The 20817-nt window shown below is 45.8% G+C and overlaps 2 protein-coding genes across 15 annotated transcripts; both read right to left on the bottom strand.

The window, feature by feature from the left end:
• Positions 1-315: 315 nt before the first annotated feature.
• On the bottom strand, positions 316-9092 carry LOC117140501 (leucine-rich repeat-containing protein let-4). The gene is made up of 4 exons (XM_033303467.1): positions 8131-9092; positions 2659-3667; positions 2399-2597; positions 316-2150 (listed from the first exon to the last, which is right to left on the bottom strand). The coding sequence occupies exons 1-4, from the start codon at positions 8421-8423 to the stop codon at positions 1171-1173; spliced, it is 2481 nt and encodes an 826-aa protein (XP_033159358.1). The 5' UTR covers positions 8424-9092; the 3' UTR covers positions 316-1170.
• A 1737-nt stretch (positions 9093-10829) lies between these two features.
• Positions 10830-17130, bottom strand: LOC117139596 (large proline-rich protein BAG6). 14 transcript variants are annotated; one of them, XM_033302013.1, is made up of 11 exons: positions 16680-17130; positions 16494-16611; positions 16203-16414; positions 15391-16149; positions 14669-15323; positions 14440-14538; positions 13700-14236; positions 12492-13424; positions 12296-12432; positions 12023-12247; positions 10830-11958 (listed from the first exon to the last, which is right to left on the bottom strand). In XM_033302013.1, exons 1-11 carry the CDS (start codon positions 16743-16745, stop codon positions 11608-11610), a joined length of 4092 nt encoding a protein of 1363 aa, XP_033157904.1. In that variant the 5' UTR covers positions 16746-17130; the 3' UTR covers positions 10830-11607. The 14 variants fall into 14 exon arrangements, with proteins under 14 accessions (XP_033157904.1, XP_033157906.1, XP_033157908.1 ...); XM_033302015.1 differs by having other exon boundaries at positions 12023-12205; XM_033302017.1 differs by having other exon boundaries at positions 12023-12202.
• Positions 17131-20817: the final 3687 nt, after the last annotated feature.

Genomic DNA, 20817 nt, shown 5'->3' with positions numbered 1-20817 from the left:
AAGATAAGCATTTGGTTTTACATTCTTGTTTTTGTGAGCTGAGAAAATTTTAGTTCCCACTTCTACCGTTAGCAATTACCCAAAATGGCGCCAACAGAACATTTTCAAAAACCAAAAGCAAACTTTGCACTTCCGCTTTAATCATTTTATCAAAAAAAAACGCCAAGAAACTTTGCCGAGTAATTTAAGAAGAGAACAACAAACTCGAGTTTTATTTATGATTTTATTTAGAATACCATTTTCATTTTCGTATAATTACACGCTAAGATCTATTTTCTCATTTTGTTAACGAACTGATAACAATATATTTTCTCGTTTTTTTTTATTCGTATTTTTTTCAGTTTGTGCATGTGCACGGCTACGGCTGTGATTGTGTGTGTGTGGTTTTGTGTGTTTGTATGTGAGTGAGTGCTTTTCGTTATTAACATTAGCTCGATGCGATTTGTTGTTGCTGTCGTTTAACTCTAAGTACCTACTTGTAGATGTTCAACGTTCATACGTGTATACAGTTATTAAATATATATAATGTGCATATGCAGTTGCATATTTGATATCGCCAACTTCCTGTTTCTATCGGTCTTGCTTTCGTTTTTTAATTTCACGGTTTGTTTCAATTTATTTTTATGATCATTCTAAGCCAACCGAAAATATATCACCCACTTCGATGTGTTTCAATGTATCAAAATAGTATCAGCTCTAGACATTTGAGAGAATATAAAAGTATGAGTATTTTTCGAAAATAGTTTTAAATTCCGTGAAATTGAAAACCGAAAGGGTTCCGCTTGCCAACGCCAAAGCACACATACGCGAAATTGAGCCCCCAACAAATAAGCTTAAATCATAAGACTGTCCTCGTAAGTTTGTCCCGAATGCAGGATTACAAAAACCCCAGTAATCGTATCGAATTTTGCATAAAATCGACGAAAAAAACTCAACAAAAAAGCGTTTGGTCCGACAAACTGTTCGATTTAGCGATGGCTTAAATAAAACATAAGAACTAAGTTAACTTAAGGCATACAAATCCGAAACTCGCTCATTCCGCCGTTTGCATGCTGCTCCGTCCGCCCTCCATCGATTCCAGCGCTTCCATCCGTCTGCGATTTACAGTAAAATAATGTGGTTATTTTCGGGGGATTCCCCCCGAGGAGCCTAACCCCCCAGGCGGAGGACTCACTCCTCCGGCGGTTCCTCGGGAATCTGGAGGCTCTGCGCCGCGTGGGGATACTCCGCGTGCACAGAGTTGGAGTGCACCGACTCGGAGTCCTCCTCCAGCGCATTCGCCTTGCTCGGAGGCGGCGTCAGTGCATCACTGCCCACTGGAGGCTGCACCAGATTGGGGATGTACTCGACCGTCTCGTACTCGGTCTTGGCCACCGCCTCGTGGTCCAGATCCCGCTCTAGTTCTCGCTCTCTTTCGCGCTCCCTCTCCCTTTCCAGATCCTGCTGCAGGGGATCTAGAACCACTGGCGGAACCAGGGCAGATGCCTCATCCTGAGCCACTCCGACATCAGTTTGATTGACCGGAGTGTCCGGTGGATTGGGATCCTGGAGTTCCACAATCACGGGCAGCGTTTCATTGGGTTTCGGTGTTGTGGTGCTGGTGGTCGTCGTCGTGGGTGCTGTGGTCGTGATCAGCTCGATGGGAGCCACCTGACTACTGGACTTTGTTGTTGTCGTCGTTGTGGTACTTGTGGTTGTCGTGGTCTCCTGAGTGCTATTCGTGCTCACTGGATTCGCGGTGGTAGACTCATTCTTCTCAACGTCCGCTTCCACAGGAAGTGGCATAGGCGGTGGCGGCGTTGTGGTGGCCAGCAGAAGTGGTGGTGGTAGTGGCGATATCACCGGATTGACCAAATCGGTGCTAATGAGCACTGGATTACCCAGAGTGGCAATAAGTGGCGGCAATAGCTCATTATTGGCCTTGATCAGCGATGGCACGATCACCCGCACCATTGGCTTTGGAACCTCGCGGCCCGTCAACTTCAGATTGGTCACCATTATGGGCAGGTTCACGTTGTATAGCATCGGGAGCACGGTGCACACCTCCTGGTCATTCTCAAAGCACTGGGATCGACCACGAATTCGTGCCTCCTGGACGGCCATCAATCGACACAGCTCGTTCAATCCCACGTCACACATTATGGGATTGTCTGGAAAAGGAATAAAAGAGTTTATAGATTTATTCTACATGATTATTATAAACACAAATCTATAGTATTGCAGTTTAAAACGAATGAGAAACTCGTTTGCGTGCGCAGTTTCTACTCATTTAATACTCAATAAACCCTCTTTAATGTATCTTGTTTATAAGTCAATAAAATAGTAATCTCCATAGTAATATAGAAAAAAGTGTAGAAGCAATACGAGTTCATAGGAAAGAAACCCATTGATGACATACCATCTAGATGTATCTCCAGTTTGCCGGGAACATTGTGATTTTTGCAGCGCGTGTTGGTCACGAGTTCACTCGATATGGCCGATATCTGGTTATTGGTCAAGTTAGCCTGGCAAAGAACGGGCAGTCCCTTGAAGTCCTGTTCCAGCTTGGTGATATTGTTGTAGGCAACCTTAAGGATTTTCAGGCTGGGCAACAAAGTCTACAAACAAACAATATCAATTAGTACACAATAGAATTCTAACATTAAATAGAATTCTTACCATTTCCAAGGGCTTGAGCTCCGCCAGCTGATTCCCGGTCAGGTCGAGGATGTCCAATCGAATCATGCCATCGAAATCGCCCACCTGGAGGTGTTCCAATCGGTTTCCAGCCAAATTGAGTATCCGAAGATTGCCCAAGCCAGCCAAAGCTCCATTCAGAGAGTCGATTCTATTGTTATCCAGATCCAGATTGACTAGCATCAGCTCCTGCACTCCCCGGGGATCGGGCAGCAGTCGTTGGATGCGATTGCTGGACAGCTGGAGTGTCTTCAGCGAACGCAGTCCGTGCAGTTCCGCCATGGAGAACTCTTCGATGTCGTTGAACGAGAAGTTGGCGTTCTTCAGCTTGAGGATGGGCAGTAGCGAGGAATTGAGCGACTTGATGTGATTGCAGCCCATCTGCAGGGTCTCCACCTTGGAGCAGGAGGCGAATTCGTCCTGGGCCAGGTACTCCAGCTCATTGTTATCGGCCATGACCTCGGACAGATTGACGGCATTGCGAAGTACGCGGTCGAAGGATCTCAGCTGGTTGCAGTGTATGTGGACCGTCTCCAGGCTGTGCATACCGGCCATGTTGGCCGGCAGGCGTTCCAGCCTATTATTGTGGGCCATCAGGAGGCGCAACTGCCCTCCATCGGGTAGCTCATCATCCAGCGACGTGATATTATTCGCATTGATGAACAGAGACTCCAAGTTGTGCAGATCGTGAAGCGAGCCATTGAGTGACTCCAGTTGGTTTCTACCCAGATGCAGGATAAGGAGGCTCTTGGGAAAGGATCCTCGGTCCAGGCGCGTTATGATGTTGCTCACCAGGATCAGATTCGTTACCCGTTGTATGCCCCGGAAGTCCTCCTGCTGCACCGACCGTATCTTGCACCGCCCAATGTCCAGAGTCAAAAGGCTCGGCATGTGGCTCAGGGCGTGCTTCGGGATCTCGTCGAGGTCGTTGTCGCCGATGCTTAGGTAGGTGACATTCGATAACCCGCGGAACGGCACCTCGGGCAGCGATCTATAAATAGCGGCAACAAAACAAATCCATTACAATTTCGTATTATTAGACGGAGGGAGCCGTATATTGGACACACGGCCAAAAAGGCAGTAGGATTTGGATACATTTCAGTAAAAAAGTGACTACCAAAAAGTGTGGCAATCCATTCCTAATCAAAGGATTGTTTTGTACTAAATTAAATCTAAGGGGAAGTATACAACTTTTATAAGATGACCTAACTTATGAAATGATCTTCTGAATCTGTTTCAAGTAATTGGGTCTCCTGATCTCTTCTATTTTCAAGCACTTCAAAGTTTTAGAAATTTTCTTGTTTTGTTTGGTATTTCCCGATAATCAGACCACAAATATGCATTGTTTAGTAGATAACACTCAATCGCTGACGACATTTTTTCAAATTCTTGCGTATTCATTATTGAAGTATTTGTTTGCTAAATCTAAAATCGCCATAAGTAACAACTGGATTAGCTGCCAATTTTTTGGCTGATTACAGTCTTGGTAATTTCGCAAAAATGTATGATTTTATGAATGACTCTAATAATCGATACTATACGAGAGAGCAATGCCCCCTAAATCTGATTCACGACATGGGAGTGATTCAAGCCGATCTGTAATTAGTTTTGAATGGGCCCCTATCAAGTTTCGCATCCCTGGTCTATCTTTGGACCCGATGACGCAGCCTTATCAGGGGCTATGGCCCCATCCCGCTCCGCTGCACCTGATCAGTATCTTTATCGACGTCTGCAGGTGGCTATTAAGTTGTCGCCGTCGAGGCGCCAAACGGCCCCCAAGAACAGCAGATTCATGATGGGAACTGGGCTGGATGGCGTGCCAAGTGAATCCTTGGCGCCCGTTATTGGCATGGGGATGTCGACTGGATGTGGATATATGGACTGGACATGTGTAGTACGGTGGCCAGTGCAGCAGATTGATTGGCAGTCTCTATTTTTAGCCAGACGATCTTGATTGATTGCCGGCTCCAAAGAGGAGGTGGAGTGCTACTTTATCTGCGAGCTGCGCTTGTCAAGCCTTGATTATGTAATGAGTGAAGCTGGCCGAGATGGACGCTCCACGCAGATACTGAGATACTGTATCCGTAATGAGCCCGTTGAACTTGAGCACATAGATATCGAGATAGATAGATAGATGGATGGATGGATGGATGACTGGTATGTGCGATCGTGCAGAGATGTATCCACCATTCCTTAACGTCAGCGGTATAATTGTCACACGACCTAAACTGGCCCCTTGATCATTGATTGAACGTAATAATAAAATTCAATTGGACTGCCTGCTTCGCTCTTGACTGACCCCGGACCAAAGACCACGGAACACGGAGAGAGCCCCCAATAGTATAGCATATATATATATGTATATACCCCCAAATCGAAAACAAAAACAAGTTGGAAACATTCCATTTTAGAGTACTAGCAGCATTTGGTCCATTGAACATTGAAGCTCTGTTATTGTTTACTATGCTTCCTGCAGCGATTGAGTAACTAATAGTGAATCGAATCCGTTTCCATCGCAAACATTATCTCTCTTTTTGGGCCCAGACAGATCGGCTGGGAATATTCCATCGGGCACCGGGCACCGCCGACACCCAATAAATTATGTACGAGTAGTTATCATAATTAATTGCCAGCCAGCCAGCGAATGAAGCCGTCAACATTTTTCGCACTTTCTCAGGGCTGTGACTGCAAGCCGATAATGCTGGTTATAATATGCGATCAAACAAATCTGCGAGTGATTGAACACATAATGCACATATAGTGGTCCCCGAGCATGGAACCTTCTTATCGCCCGAGAACGCACCGAAGACCAAAGCCATCAATCCGTCCGAAAAGGCCACATAACAGCTGGACGATCCCAGCCCCCAGATGTCCTTATGTCCCATTCAATAGTTGCCCACACTTCACTCAAGTGCTCACCGATTGCGGGCGATCGTAAAAAGTGATCGTAAACTCGACTTGATTATAATTTGGCGCCAGCCATTAAACATATTTAATAGTCATAAAAAAAAGAAATCAAATAAACAGAAGCTCTTATCACATTATTGCTTTCAGCTGTGGTCTACATTTGGGCTAGCATGATATAGGAATGTGTACTTGGACGAGATCTATCAGTGCAATGGGCTCCAACGTTTGATAACCAAGAGAACCAAAGGCGACCTAACTGCTATTTTCCGAGAAATTCAGCTATTGTACTGTTAGTGATTTTCCCAATTTCACAGATGATCGGAAAAACCAAAAAAGCTGAGTGTCATAACTTAAATTTCTTGGGAATTTCATGCATATCCGTATTTTAAAAAATTATGATGGCGCCACACAGGAAATAAATGATTAACTGATTAATAGATTATAATAATAATTATTTTTACCCTTAAAGGTCAGATAGATAGGCCCTCCCAATTTCTCCCAGTGCATACGAATACACACATGTCTGCTGACGATGCTTTTCCTGGCTGGCTGGCATGATTTGGTCAAAGCGCGATATTAAGGCAATAGGTCAATTGTTATAAATTGACATCAATGTAAAAAGCGTTCCCCGAGCAGCCAGAATCGAAGGCATTGCCACCAGAGGCACGCGCTCTCCGCTGGATGCTGGGTTCTGGATGCTGGATGGCTGGATTCTGGGGGAGATCGGCGATTGGGGAGATGGTGCATAACACTGATTCGATCAAGTCGGCTAATTAAATCATGCCGCCTTCCATGCAAACACGCAAATTGCATTCGCAGAATGATAAATCGAATAGTTTAATCGCGGGGCTATTTCAGATTTCAGAAAACCGATTCAAGAAATGGATTTTCCCAGAACTTAAAGGTCATCTGTTGAATGGAGCAGCTTTCGATAGTTTGCACTTTGTTACGCCAAATATATTCGATGATTTGCTATATTAGTAAAACGTGTTTACGAATGTACGCCTAATCTCAATTTCATCCCACACAGTCGCTATTAAATTTTTTTTAAATTCCAAAAAACAATAAAGATAAGCGTTTTTTTAGCAATATAAACATGAATGAGTCTAGTACTATGGATTGTAACAAAGAGATATTTCCATTCGGCTAAGACAAAGATACAGTTGAATGAAGCTATTGATAAATTAAACAAACGCTTGTCCTTGTGACTGAATTCAGTTTTCGAAAACAATTTTTTCCTGGGGCACGAATTTTTTGGCTCGCTTTCGCCGAATAAATTTCTTTGGGCACAAAGAATCCTGAGTCATATTTTGTTTTGAATCGCGACTGTAAAACAACGGAGTCAAATATCAATGAACCCGCGACAGGCGCTTATGAAATAGGCTCGAATGTTATTTCTATATTCGCAAGTGCAGATCAGTGGATCGACAGCATTTATTTATATGCATTAATTATAAGTGTCAATATGTGCACATATAAAACACAATGCGACAGTGAATTGAAATTCATTGAGAGTCAGAGTCGGAAAACGTGCAGGCGCCGTTGAAAAGACGCCTTCAACAAACTGCAATTATCAATTTTGTGTACGCATTAAGTATACGTCGTATACCTCCAGTCAGCCATACGGCTAAGTACATAGGCGGAATCCTATATAAACACTCGTAGGTGATAAGACCTTATCAGTTATCAATTGAACAAGAAGAAGAAGTAGAAGTAGAAGCAGAAGAAGACGAGACTCGAGCTGCGGCAGCACATCCCATAGTTGGGAATTAGCGGCAATTCAATGCTACTTCCTAATTGAAAAATTAAATCATCTGGGGGGCGGCAATTAAGATGCGACTGCACCATCTCCAACCACGTCCATCTCCTTCGCAATTTGCCCAATTGAGCCATAGATAATGAGGCGGCACTGGGCTCTTTGACGTAAACAAACGACATTGTTATTGTTTTAGTATCTATGTACCGTGTATGGCTGTAAACAAGATCTGAACACCCGAACCGATCTGCGGAGCACATTTTTTCGTGCATTTACATAAGCGTATTGAAATTTGTGTACATTTTGCATTATTATTTTTCGCTCGGTTTTTATTGGGTTTAAGGAACCTAAATTGATAGCCGGCCGAGCGGAAAATTCTGCCTTTCTGCGGAACTTGGCTGTTGGCCTTGAACTCCCCCCCACAGTAGAGAAATTTTGATTGAATCTATGGCAGGAAAATTCCCCCAATCGATCATTATACCTCGATCTACACAAATTGGCACACGCTACCAAGAAATATAAGAGACTGTATTTCATATCTTAAATGTATGCTATATGAAAAGGAGTGCTCCTCTCAGTGCTCCTCTTGTTAACTATATATGGAATGTATCTATAACAACCAACAATCTTAGTTGGCAACTGTAAAGTTGCGACTTTTTAATCTGCTTCTAGAAATCTAGTGACTAAGCAAAGGAATTTGGATAGAGTCTACACCACAGCTGGGAAACCCCTTATAGAGCTATTTGGCTCCTGATCTCGAAAAGCGCAACCGAATCGATGACTCAACTCACTTTAGACTGTTCCACTGCATCCGTAGCTTGTACAAGTTGAAGTTCATATCCGTAAACGAGCGCATTTCCAGGTCGTCGAGTTGCGAGTGCGTGATCTTTAGGTCGATATTGGTGTCGGCATTGAGCTTATTGGCCAGGCTGTCCACGACGGCATTGAAGGATTCCAGTTTCTCGCAGGAGAGCTCCACATGGTTCCAGGCCTTGCCCGTTTCGCAGGTGCAGGGCGAGATCTCCGGACGCACGGAACACTGGAGCGAGGCCAGGTGAAAGACGGTGTACACGAGGGAAGTCATTTTCGTAGAGTGATCTCAGTCACTCGGTGAATGCGATTTCACAATTCTTTGGCCAGAGCAATAATATATATATATGTACACTTTTTCGTTATCTACGATATCTCAGTTCACAGTTCACAAATCACGGTTTTCCGGCTCGAGACCAGGACACGTTGCATTCGCTCGGACGGCGGATTATCAACTGTTCGAGCAGGCAGCTCGGAAAACACGAAAGACTCGGGAAATTACCCACTAGGCGCACATATGCGTGCGTGCGGGGGTTTCCATGGCAGCTCGGTTTTCCAGCAGGATTTCGTTGATTCTCTGAACCGCTGGCATCGGATTTCAAAGCCGCACTGTCACTACTTTTGAAAGATCTTTCGAATAACACACGCGCACCGCACTTAAGGTTAAGTTCGGTCGATCGATCGATCGGTCGTATCGAATCTTAACGGCTGGGATATGGAGAACTGGAGCTGGAGCTGGAGCTGCTACTCCTCCGCCTCCTCCTATCTGCTAGACCTCCTGACCCGCTTGTATATAGATCGCCGATGCTCGGAATTAATCTTCTAAAAAATTGTATTTGCCTGTTTGTTTGTCGAACACCGCGAGTATATCTCTATTGTATTTTATTTATTGATGGGCTGCTGATCACGTCTAGATTGCAGGGCGGTCTCTTTGCGACTGGGAGTGGAAATGCTAACGTTGAGGATTCGTATGTGCTGCTGCTAGCTGCTGCTGCTGCTGCTGCCTGCTGCTGTTGCTGCTGCCGGCGGCGCTGCTGCTGCTGCGGTGCGATATGTATTGCTGCTGCTGCTGCTGCTGGTTTTACTCTCTCTCCGATCTCTTGGCGCTCCGGCGAGATGCTCGAGCGGCTTTTTGGCCAATTGGGGACTTGAGATGCGGCTATAATTGTCCACGACACTCAATTACATGTTCTGTCGGCGCCAGGCATCAATCTCCATCTATATCTGCAACTCAATCCCGATCGCGATGTGCGATGTGTTTGTGCCCCCTTCGAGTGCTGTTGCTTGTTGCTACTACTTGCTACTTGCTACTTGCTACATGCTACTTGCTTGCCCATGTTGCCGCTGCCGCTGGGATCTTCTTCGGAACCTAGTTCTATGTATGGGGCATCATTATATTATCGTGGACACATGTTGGTACTTACATATGTGCTGCTCTTGCTCTACGCACTCCCAACAAATTGTCCTTTACATAGACAGACATCTGGCACTCGCCTCGCTCGCTCTCAGCTATGTTTTTAATTATGACTTTTCGGATCGTATCATATCGGATCGTTTCGTATCCGATAGGATCGTTGGCAGTGTTTGAATGGAACCGGCTTGTTTAAGGATCTGCGCAGCCCAATTGAGATTGGGCCAAGTGAAAATTTTCCACTGGCGCCAGAGCGATTCCGAAACTCTGGCGGGGATGGGATCAGGCAGCAGGGAGCAGGGAGCTGGGAGCAGGAGCCATGCATCAAAGTCCGCTGCCTTAATTTATCTCCAAGTTCTGGGCCCGCATGCATAATTAAACACTGGGCGCCTTAAATGCGCTTGCCACAAATTCCGCAAATTCCCCGGATTGCGCGTGCCAACGATGTCTCCTCCTCCTCGTCGTTGTCGTGGTCGTCGTCGTCGTCTGCAGTTCTGGCTGCAATTAATCATCGGGATCATCGGGGGGCGGCCACTGGCTGAGTGACTTCTGATGCCCAGCCAACACATCCATCTCCATCTTCCATGCAGACTTCCAGCTCCCGAGGAACCTTGGCACGATTATGTTATGTTTAGGGCCGACGGAGAGATTAACTTAATTACATACAGCCGGGCTCATTCATTTAGAGGGATTTCAAAATTAAAATTATTCGATCAACCCAATAATGTTTCAATTAATAATATTCCTCACGTAATTAAACTACTTTTTATTTTAGTTTTGTTAATAAATAAGATAAACTCCTCTTCTAGGAACACATTTTTTTGAATTCCACAGTTTTTTCTATCAAACGTTTTGGAACGTTTTTTTTTTAAAATAAATTCTTTATAGGTTTCAAATCGTCATGATTCTTAAGAAAAAATTCGCAAATCTAGCATTAATTTATTGATAAAAAAGCCGAAGCAATTTCCTAAGAACTGCAGATAGTTTATTAAATTATGATCTAAAACTGGCAGTTTGTAATCAAGTAGAATGTTAAATTCTTTAGCACAGCAACTGCCGAGCTTAGCAGATGCGAATTGTGGTGTTACAGTGCTGAACCGCACTGTAATCAATAACTGTAGGTACGAAAATATACCTCGATTACGTAGCCAATCTATTTTTGGCGCCCAATCATCTCGAGTAAATATTTAAAGAAAAGCGGCAAATATTTATAATTATTATTTATTCATATGTTTTCTTTTCTTTACGGCTTCTTGGTATTTGTTTTTGTTTTTTTTGCACATAAATATTCTCAACATTTTTATGTGACACATTTTCGTGTTTCGATTGCAGGCGACAACAATAACAAGAGTAGCGTAGGCTTCGGAATTCGATGACGATGAAATGGGATGGTGCGGGTTGCTGGTACGATGGGATGGTGCGGATATGCCTCCGAGAATGCTTCTGCTGAAGGCTTATCCACTTGAATGGATCTGCACATTCCGGATTGGTCGTCATCGGCCGTCCAGCAATCATGTGCCATCGGCTCACGTCAATGGCGATTTGGCGCCGGCCAAAATACTTGGCTGGAATTCGGAATTTGGCTGTCGTCACGGGTCTACGGGTCTGTTCTGATTTTACAGAACGTCATGCGACGAGGGGACGCCACCGCCATTTGGGACAATTGAAAGCATTCCGCTCGGTGTGTGGTCTAATATCCAGGTCCATTTAATCCAATTCCAATCGCCATTGTTTCGGTTAATATGTGTGTTTATTTTGCTCATTCATGCAGCGCAAAAATTGTTTTCGATTGGGCTCTGTTGTGTCTTGACCCATTGTGTGTGTGTGTCTGTCTGTGTGTGTGTGGATAAATATCAGTTGGATATTATTATTCTAAATAGTTTGAAGCATTTGCTAAGGGTCCACTCCATGTGTTGGTGTTGTCGCAATCTTCGTCGTCTTCTCGATTTAAACAGAACTTAGCCATTAACTAAATTAAATACAGTTCATTAAAGTAAAATGTACAAGAAGCATTAGGTGGCCAGGCTTCCGTCTCCGCATCTGCCTCCTACTTTTGCTCGGTGAACTTGGCAATCTGCGGATACTTGCTGCTCTTAAAGTCCACATCCCGCTGGATACGCTCTTTTAAACTATTGCGCACCGCATCCGTGTAGGCAGCCTGAATGGTGGAGTCGTGAGCAATGGATCCGATTACGGTATCCATACTGATCGACGAACTTGAGGCGCTACCACCATTGCTTCCACCCAAGCCGACGCTCTGAATAGCCCTCTGCACTCCGTTAGCTAAGAGACACTCCACGCTGGCCGTGGGCTTTTCCGACTGAATTATCTTGCGGCGCTTGGCGGACATGCCCGAGATATAGGCATCCGAGAAGGGCGGCTGGGGACGATTACTCTGCTGCAGGATACATAGATTGAGACATAGTTTAGTGTGATTCAAAAAGTTTTACGGCATAACCTACCTCTGATTGCGTCTGTAGGTCGCGCGTTATCACAGGCAACCAATCATTGGGGAAACTCATGTGCCAGGGCTCTGAGCCCACAATCACAGCTGGTAGCTCGGCTGCCGGTGAACTGTTGCTGCCGCTGGCGGCCACTTCGGCCATCTCAACATCCGTATCCAGAGATTGCTCTTGCGGCTGCTGCTGTTGTGGGTTGAAGGCAAAAGGCGGCGGCGACACAAATGGCTATTAGTGCATAAGTTTCTGGGCTTGGAAAATAGTTTTGAAACCTACCTCGTCGGCAGCTGTTGGAGGAGCTCCTTGAATGCTGCGCAAAACCAGGAATTGTTGGGCATCCACTGTGTCAGTCTGGGCGGGAATCGTGGGGTCTATGTAGATGCACAAAAACTGCAGGGCTTCGTTGCGGAAGTCTGCAAAGGAAATATTGAGTTAACCAGGATACATACGATCACTTTTGGTGTGGACTTACTGGATCGCATCGGTGCGCAAAGCAGGCGCATTAGCTGGCGCCAGTAGAGCTCCGCATTCGCGCTTCCAAGGCACAGGAAGAGAACGCTGTACAGACGCTTGCGGAACTGGTCACAGATCTGTTTGAGACTTTGCTCGAACTGAGCACTATCGACTCCGGCCGGAGCTCCATTACAAAGCTCGATGATTAAACGGAGGCTGACACGCAGGATGTTGCACACAGAGTCGCGGGAGTTGTACTCCGGACGCTCGTACTGCGGCAGGTAGACCAGGCTCTCCCCGAACCAGTCCAGTGCGCGACCAATGGCCCCCGGGATAGTCTGCTCGTTGATGGGCACTCCGACAAACAGGCTGTCGTTGAGGAAGCTGCGCAGTTGCGAACGCAGGTTGTTCGAGTCTCCGCCAGGAGTGAGTGTGGATGTCGGCAAAACAGTTTGTGGCGGAGCAGCTGGCGTGGTTGAAGCAATTGGGGAAGCTTCTCCTGGTGGTGAGGCGGCCGTATCTCCGACGGCGGCGACTGCGCTGCCTACCGAAGCTGTTGGCGCATTATTTCTCATATTATTAATCAAAAAATTAGCGAGTTGGGTGGGTAAATGTCTGGACAGGCGACTGGTGGCGGCCTGTAGTCGCCCCCGTCGGCCAGAGGGCAAGCCTCCGTTGGTGCTGCCACCGCCAACGTGGGCCGTTCGAGTCGCCAGCCGATCACGATTGATGGTTGATCCTCCCACAGGCCGCACTCTCCCGGCTCCGACTCCGGCCCCATTGGTACTGCCAGCACCAACGTGGGCACTTGGAATATGAGTGGTTTGGGTCTGCGCCTGCGCCCAGGCTGCCGGTCCCAGGCTGCTTAGTTGCTCGCTTGCTGGTCGCTGGCGACGCGACGACCACATTGGTCGGATTGTGTTACTGCCGCGTTGGATGCGACCAGTGGTGACTAAATGATGATATGGATAAAATGGAAATTAATGTCAGAGATGGAGGCAGCCGGCGGTCGAGATAGCAAATAAATAGTTCTTCAGTATAGGTTTCTATTAAATTTAGTAAAAATTAAAAGTTTTATCGCGGCCTGATCAGACAGGTTTTTGATAGACTGGGCTTTCCATCTCCGGTTGGTGAGTGTGCGCATGAAATGGATCGGTGGATTGGCGAAATGGATCGTGGACATAAGGTAGTGTTTGCTAGACTTCCCTGGATGGGAACCGTACTCACCAGGACGAGTTACTGCAGCAGATGTAGGTGGAAGAACGGTGGCTCCTCCAGCTGGTGCTGTCGAGGTGCTGCGACTGGTACTGTTGTTTTGGAGCAGCTGCTCCGGTTCCCGAATGTGATGACTATTGCAAGGCAGAAAGCGGTCGAATGCCGTGTGTGTCGGAGCAATGCGTCCGCCCCAGTTGTTGTTTCCGCCAATCTGAATCTGTGGTCTTGATGTCGAGCGCGTTTGGGTGGCCGTGGTGGGTAAGGTATTGGCCCTCTGATCGCCACTGCGTGTTCCACTTGATGTTGAAGCTGCATTTGGAGACTCTCCATTGCCCGATGCAGGAGCACTTTCAGGGGAGGAGGAATCAGACGCAGACTGTTCCGCTGTTTCGTTCGATCCAGCTGCCGGAGCCTGTCGCACGGTCGTCATCACATGCACGGGCAAGTTAATCGACATGACGTTGGGGGCATTGAATTCCACATGGACATCGTTCGGGCGTTGACCATTGACCATTGCCTGAATAATTCGAGCCATTTCCAATTGGGGATCTGTAAAGCAGCAGGAGTTAGTAACAGCTCTCTAAAGCATTCAGTATAGCAAGGGTTAATCTGTTTAGGGTCGGGTCAGTAAAAGAATCAAACTAGCTAAGTGAAAGTGAAACCAAACGAGGGATGCAGTGAGTGAGCAGCTAATATTATGGTTAGTCTGCCATGACTGAGGCGTTGGATTCAACCAAACAATCAAAACATACTGGGCGGTGGCAAAGTCACTGGCACATAGACACGCAGCCTAGGCACTGGTCGGGTTTCTCGTTCGGGAGTTTCACTTTGAGCTTGATCGTGGTCGTGATCTAGAATATTGTCAACAAATAATACAGGAATATTTACGATTCAGAGTCACGAATTACTTGTCTAAGGCCAAGAGTGAATTTGATTTAGCACAGCCTCATCTGCATACAGTATTTGTAAAAAGTTTCTTACCCATTTCGAGACGCTGTTGCTCTTGTGCTGGTGTTGCCGCACCTGCAGCATTTGGCGCCACCATAGGCTCGTCGACGGGATCCTCTACTGGATCACTGGATAAATCGCGAGCGGCGGCGGCAGCCGCATTCGCAGCTCCAGCAGCCGCACTTGCAGCTCCGGCAGCCATTTCCGCAGCGGCTCCAGCAGCTCGACTGGCGATCTCCGCCATGGCCGCTGCACTGCGACTGGCATCGGTGGCCGCCTGCAAATTGGCAGCCTGCGCCGGTGGCACAGCAGTTGGAGTGCCCGCGGTGGTGGGCGTTTGAGTGCCGGCGGTGGTGGCCGTTTGAGTGCCCGCGGTGGTGGCCGTTTGAGTTCCCGCGGTGGTGGCCGTTTGAGTGCCAGCTGCAGAGGCAGAACCAGGTGCTCTATTGCGGAAAGGCTCGTTGATAATACCCGAGGGCTGTGCCAAAAAGTTGGGCGTGAAGATGTTATTGGAGCGTATGTAGCCGCTCTGCTCGACGAGAATGGGTCGGCAGGTGAGCACACGTGGCCCTGGTTGCGACAGGTCAAGCATTAAATCGGATATAGCGTGCTGGGCGTGGGAAAGGTAGTGGAAAGCCTCCGAGACGCGATCAAAGATGCGCTGTGCGTTCTCGCGACCATCGGTGTCCTAAAAAAGGAATTGAATGTTTTATATTTTCTAAAAGGCTGATAGAAAACTCGGCTTATTAACTTACACTCTCCTCGAAAGTGGGATCATTCTGCAGAATCTCATAGTACCGATCAACAAAAGGCGCCAAGCGAGTCTGTACAGCACGATAGTGGTGAATAACTTGGGCCAACACCTGAGGACGAGTGCGTCGCCTGGGTCCCGAGTTGTTGCCGCCTTCGGCAGCCGCGTCATTTGCTGATCCAGCCGAAGATGTGGGAGTCTCTGCTGCAGTGACTAGCTGGCCACCAACAGCTCCTTCCGCCTCCGGCTCTGGTGTTGGCGTGACCGAACGATCTGATGCCCCATCGGCCACTTCGTCGTCCGTTTCGATAACATCCTCGATAATCACAGTAGCAGCTGTGGTTTCACCACTAGCATTACTTGCAGCTCCACTGGCTGCTCCTTCGCTGGTTCCAGCTTCGGCAGTTCCCTGCTGGCTGGTCTCGCCATTCTCATTGGTATAAACCGTGGGCAGCTGCACCACCGTATAGTTGCGTGCTCCTGTATGCGAAAGAGCAGCGGTCACGGCATCTTGGACCATATCGATGATGTTATTGTTGCGTGGCAGATCAGTCGAGGAGACACCTACTTCCACGACAGTGGACTCCATCGACCATCGACCGCGCTGCAGAATGTCCAGTGATTGATTGTTCAGGCCAATGGCGGGATTTTCCAGATAAGCTGCTATATTGTCAGCGCAATCGATCATGTGCAGGGCGACAGTGATGCGGTTAATGCAGAAGGACGACGAGTTGGGATAACGATTCGGAGGAGGACGTGCCTGCTAAGATACGTTTAAATACGCGTGTTGAAAGAGCTTTTATCTTAATGGCTTACCCCTGCTACTGGACCATTGTTCACCGGTATGGCCATGGTGCTCACCAGCATGCCATCGATGGCGCGGAAGTACGGAGAATTGCGCATTCCGGGCGGCTGCGGACGTGCCACATTGCGGAAGGTTCGCATGGGTTCATCATTGTTGCGGGCGTTGGCGCCGCGCTGCGAGAATGGTGGTCGTTCGGCCACATGGAGCACCTTGCCATCCACATCTGCATGGGCATAGATATTGTTGTATTAGATATAAGTGTATATATATATATGTGGGTGCTCCCGGGGGACATGACTCACCATATTCCTTCACCTGCTTATCATCGACCAGAACGCGACCCTGGTAGATGATACGCTGGTTCTCCGCCGCAATGTTAGTCTTCTCGGCTATTTGGTCCTTGAACTGGCGGATGGTGAGCTGGAAATGGGTGGGGTGCATGGATATTAGGAAGCCCCGAGACCTGGACACACAACCTCAAACATTACCTCATTGTCGATGCTGAATTCGTGGATGCGCGCATCTAAGGTCTTCACCTTAAGGTTTATGAGCATTTTCCGGCCGGACTGCGTCGCAAATCAATTGAAAATCTCGTTTTTCTTTCGGTTTTCCCCGTGCGGTGCAAAAAAAACAGTCGAATAGGGTTCGTTGGCGGAGGGGGGAAGGCGGGGAATCTTGTCGGTTTCGCTGTCACCTGCTCTCTCGCTCGCACTCGCTGTCGTTGGCCTTTGGCTTTTCCGGACACGTTTTCGCACTGCTCAACTAGCGGTAAATACGTATACGTTTTCACTGATCTCCGCCTGCGTTCGGATCGGGCAAATATATGCTGGGCTTCTATGCTAACGCGCCGACCAACTTTGCAATTCAACAGCAGCAGTTGACGAGAATAATTACTGGAATTTGACAGTATGGCAGTGTTGCCAACTCTCGTAGTGAAAGAGCAGCCAAATGCCATCTTGCAAAAAGCTAAACTAGCAGGCATTGATAAATAAATTCAATTTTAAAGCTAAAATTACGCGTTCTGTGAAGAGCTATATGTATTGCATGGAGTAGTTGGAAATTATTTTATTGAGTTCGCTAACGATTAAAATAATATTAATAGGCAGATAAATAACCACTTGTCTGAAGATAAAAATATAATATAATAACTTGTCTAACGTTTAATATATCATATATCAAATCAACTTGTCTGAAGTTTAAATATAATAGCTGCATTTGGCTACAAAATAGATAAGTTGTCAGCTCAGCAAATAGTACACAAAATGTCCTAAAAAACCCACGCTATTTATTTTAGAGACACACGCAAAGGAGAATACTACACAGTTAGCTTTGACTCAAACCAGACTGTACGAAATTTTCAGCCTGTCTGGCAACACCACTTGGGCGGTTTTTTTGAATTTGTAGGAAATATATTAATCTATTTTATTTATATTGTTTTTGAGCATTCTTGCTATTGTAACCTAACCGAAAGGTAGAAAATCTCCTGGGAATTGCCTAGACTCCTGCCCACAATGTAAAGCGTGTGGGGCACTTCGATATGAGCGCTATAAAAACGTTTAAAGAACTGCACATGTGAAATACAATTCACCCATCAACCTTTTCGCTCCTAACCCCACACCAACCCTTAATCACCCCACCGCCTTTGACTGCATCCTGTGGGAATTTTTGGGCACTGCACATGAAAAGCGGCGTTTGAATAATAAAGAAAAGAAAACACGGAAAACAGGGGAAAGTCAGCCAAGACGCAAAGGTGTAGGGCAACTTTTCGCTTTGAATATTTAAGTGGCGCTGTGGCATCGGTAGTGGAAGTAAAATAAGCAGAAGGCTGCGAAGGAAAGCCAACCGCAGCTAACACAATTTTTCGCATACCCCTTGCCGGAATTGTGCGGAAATTTGATTTAATGTCTGCGATTGTGAGCCTTTCCACGGGCTCAAAGTGATTGCGACGAGCCCTTATTTTCCGGACTGAAAAGATGCCACGGAAATGGGCACTGGCAGATTGCCGAGTGCACCATTCTCTTTGAGGAGTTTTTTTCTACTGAGTTTTTAACAAGCAATTGAATGATTAATTACAATATTTTCAGAAAAATACCTTGCTTAAAGTTTGTAGGTATTTTTTTTAAGATAATTATGTTATGTTATGTTTTTATAAGCTTGTTGTCAGGATATATATTTAAATGTTTGATTCCCAAATAAAAATGAGAAGAGGTTCAAGTACACGTCTTATGTAAGAGTTAAGCATTTTAAAGAAAATTGATGTACAAATTACAAACAGTTAATTGTATTAAAATGTTCAGCCTACATTTCGCTTACAATATGGATTATGCTTGGCGTGAAAGTATAAATAATAATTATTAACGTTTTTCACCGACTTTGCGCGGCCCAAGTGCAAGTTTTACAATTTACAAATTGCTTTTAAATGGGCTGTGAAAAGTTTTAATGAGTTTTCCACGCAGCCGTCCTTCATCCAAGCGCCCAGTACATTCCGCCCACCGCCTTGTCAACGATTTCTGTTTATGCATTTTCATTTTCATTATCATTCCCTGCTTTTTTTGACCAGCACTGCCCTCTCGTTTTCCGCTTTCCATTTGTTATTAAGCTAACGCTTTCCGTTACTTTTTATTTCTTTTTTTTGCACCAAAAGTTTTTCCTGTCACAGTGGGTGGGCGTGCCACTACATTGAAAATGTTGTTTTTGTGGGCGGGGGCAAAGGTCGCCTTATGAAATTATATCAATCGGGCAGATCAGCCACCCTTAAGTCGCTGCTCTTGGCAGCTGGCAAATGACATTTGCTTTTTCCAATTGTTCATATTTTCATTAAGCAACATTTGAATTTCCCCGAATGTAACCTGTAATCGCTTCACTTCAGAATCAGAATGAGAATCGTATTCAAGTTCGAGTTTCCGCATTGCATGGCTACATTTCTAATTTCGGTCTGGTCAAGAACAGGGCCCCAGAGCAAGTCTCACGTCAAATTAAATCAAGCTGTAATATAAAGAAAATTGAAGCCAAGTCCCCTTTGTGCCATAAACTACGGATGGCCAAGGAGCAGGCGGTGGGGGGGAAAATGAGACTGGCCTTGGTGTGCGAGTGGGTGGGGTGGTGGTGGGGTGGTTTCCGCAGCTGATTGGCAATATAACACCAAGGAACCTCAGCATTCATGGTGGAATTTAACCCGTGTGCCAGTAGTTCAAATTCAACGGAGTTTTGGCCTTAATATTTTACTTTTCTCGTAATTCATAATTAAGAAATTTCTCTAAAATAAGAGCCTATCAAAACATGTACCTAAATATCACCATGAGGAATGCACTCAAGTAATTTATGTGTATTACAAATATATACATTAAATCTTAAAACAAATGAACAACCACTTGTAATTGCCAGTATATAATTTCGACCTGTTAAATGGCAACTGCACTGGCCTTATAAATACAACCGGCAACTAACCGTGCCAATTTATGGTCAACACTTAATCTAAGCTGTCAATGTGGATGCAACACCAAGAAGGTAAGAACTACAAAACTTGGCCAACGGAGGACTGGGTGTAGTGGGTGGCTAGTATCGTAATTGGCGGGGATTACGACAAAACGTAAAAGTGCAGAACGGCATGTGAATGCGGAAGTCGAACTCGCAATTGGCCAAAGTGAAGAAGTCGTAAAGTTTTAGTTGCATTCTGCCGTCTTCGCCTCCGAATTGGACGCTTAATTTATGTTTCAATTCCAATTAGCCAGCGAGGCGCGGGCTTTTATGCTACTTTTCCTTCTTTTCGCTTTCGAGTGCACTGAGAAAAATGTCCTTTTTGTATTAGGAGGTTACGTGTTAAATTCAATTTAGCTTTAGTTTTCGAATACATAAATGTATGTTGTTTTATGATTCGTTTCATGACTAATACATGAATACTTAAGTGTTTAAAATGCCTACTTATACATATGGTTTTTTCTTTATTGTACCCACTTCCCACTTTCAAGATTTCAAAAATCTACGTATTATTTCATTCATCCAAAATAGGCCACATCATCCATTTCCCACCGTGCTCCCTGGTAATTGACTTTCGGCCTGGCCCTGACGCGTCATTTGTAATTGTATATCAGCACGAGGAGCGACGAGGATGGCGGCGTTTATTAGCCATGGCCAAATGCAGCTAATTGAAGTTCAAATTGCGTTGGCGCATGAGTTGAAATGGCAAAGGAAACCGTTGAAATGTAAGCACTCACATGTGATTCCTGTCGGTTCAATAAAACGTTAAGTTCAGTCAGACGACAATGCAGACGTAAACGAAGACGAATCCACTTAAGGCCAAAGCGAAAATCCAAAGGGAAAAAACAAGTAATGCGAAAGCCAATTCGACACTCAAACACAATCAGCAAAGAAAAGCAGAGTCGAATGTTGGGCTGCGAAATAAAATCAAGCATAAATGCAATAATACAATTTATGTGCCGAATTTCATAAGGACCATAATGGACATACAAGCACACACTCTTTCCCTCCACCCCCCCAAATAATCCGCACAATAAAGATATGTGTTTCGAGTGGGACCAACAAAGGTGACTTTCTCAAGTTGGTCAGCAATCGCTGTTACCGTAATCACATTTGGCGCCGAGATGTTGATGCTATTTGCCAGTGTGT

This window comes from Drosophila mauritiana, chromosome 3L (genome assembly GCF_004382145.1).
Source record: "Drosophila mauritiana strain mau12 chromosome 3L, ASM438214v1, whole genome shotgun sequence".
NCBI classification, from domain to species: Eukaryota; Metazoa; Arthropoda; class Insecta; order Diptera; family Drosophilidae; genus Drosophila; species Drosophila mauritiana.
This window is presented reverse-complemented; position numbering and strand designations above follow the sequence as displayed.